The sequence below is a fragment of the Microtus ochrogaster genome, assembly GCF_000317375.1.
Source record: "Microtus ochrogaster isolate Prairie Vole_2 chromosome 14 unlocalized genomic scaffold, MicOch1.0 chr14_random_2, whole genome shotgun sequence".
NCBI classification, from domain to species: domain Eukaryota; kingdom Metazoa; phylum Chordata; class Mammalia; order Rodentia; family Cricetidae; genus Microtus; species Microtus ochrogaster.
In genome coordinates this window covers 12784690-12786112 of record NW_004949097.1, presented here as the reverse complement: position 1 = coordinate 12786112, position 1423 = coordinate 12784690, and the positions used below count along the sequence as shown (strand labels likewise).

The following is a 1423-nucleotide window of genomic DNA, read 5'->3' as shown; positions in this document are numbered from 1 at the left end:
CTTCCTTCTGCAGATCCCCATGAGAAGGTTTGCTCCTTCCTTTCCTGCCTTCCTTCTGCAGATCCCCTACGAGAAGGTTTGCCCCTTCCTTTCCTGCCTTCCTTCTGCAGATCTCCATGAGAAGCTTTGCTCCTTCCTTTCCTGCCTTCCTTCTGCAGATCCCCATGAGAAGCTTTGCTCCTTTCCTGTCTTCCTTCCATTCAAATAGATCTCATTGAAATAGATCACCAAGTCATAAAGAACTTTTTTCCCCCTTAATTGTTTAAACCACCCCCCACATTGCCCAGCATCCTTGAATTCTTTTCTGTGTTTCCCATGCACAAGTGTGAACTTTTATGCAACCCCATTCCTGCCTTGCAAATTAGGAGGAAGCATGACACACTGTCCCCGAATCCCACACACGGTGTTCCCTCCATGTCGTCCTGACAGAATCGTCTGTGGCAGAAGCCTGCAGACTCTGGGCTTGGTTGTGCTGTCTGCTTGTCTCTCAGTCCTGAGCTCTCTTGTAGGTTGTTGGTGATTTTGAAGAGAGTCCCCCCTTTCCTCCGATGCTTAGGTTCAGTTTCCTATCCTCGGTGGGAACGTGGAAGGGTTCTAATTTCTGTGTAGAGCTTCCTTGCGGGCACATGTGGCTCCGATTTGTTCCAGCGCTTGTGATGTGTCTTCTGGGTTCTCCACTGTCAGAAGCCCCCTCTCCCTTTGTAAGAAATAACTGTTCTGTGCAGAGGCGCCATTGAAACTTTCCCATCCTTCAGCAGGCTTTTAATTCACATTTTTGTTAGCGTAGGCACTGAGGGGTAATCAGAAAGTCTGGGAGAAAGAGGGGAAGCGTAACAAGGAGAGGGTGGGAGGAATGGGGTTGACAGACAGGAACAATAGGAGTAGGAGAGAAAGGCCTAGAACACGGAAATGAAGGGACAGGAGTGGATGGAAGGGGTATAGAGACACAGCGAGTGCAGAGAAAGGAGAGCATGGGACAGAGCATGCACACAGGCATCCGTGGTGGAGGCATGCGGCTTTGTGTAAATCCATCCTCTGTTTCTCAGTGTCATGCGCTGCCCTTTCACCTACAGAATGATGAAAAGATGAACGAGGTGATGGATTTAGCCCACACCTTCCTGCAGAACTTCTGCCGGGGGAATCCACAGAATCAAGTTCTCCTTCACAAGCATCTCAACTTGTTCCTGACTCCTGGAGTAAGTATCGTGGTGACCCCCCACATTACAGTAGTGTGTGCACCGATCTGACCCTTCACGTTTACAGTAGTGTGTGCACTGGTCTGACCCTTCACGTTTACAGTAGTGTGTGCACCGGTCTGACCCCTCACGTTTACAGTAGTGTGTGCACCGGTCTGATCCTTCACGTTTACGGCAGTGTGTGCACCGATCTGACCCCTCACATTTACAGCAGTGTGTGCACTGGT

At 49.9% G+C, this 1423-nt stretch overlaps 1 protein-coding gene across 2 annotated transcripts in view; it reads left to right on the top strand.

Moving 5' to 3' along the window:
- Positions 1–1423, top strand: part of Itpr2 (inositol 1,4,5-trisphosphate receptor type 2) — a 408993-nt gene that overhangs the window by 178793 nt on the left and 228777 nt on the right. For both annotated transcript variants that reach the window (XM_005364599.3, XM_026787888.1), the window contains one exon: positions 1074–1196. In XM_005364599.3, the coding sequence (XP_005364656.1) occupies positions 1074–1196 (123 nt within the window). The remainder of the gene's footprint in view (positions 1–1073; positions 1197–1423) is intronic.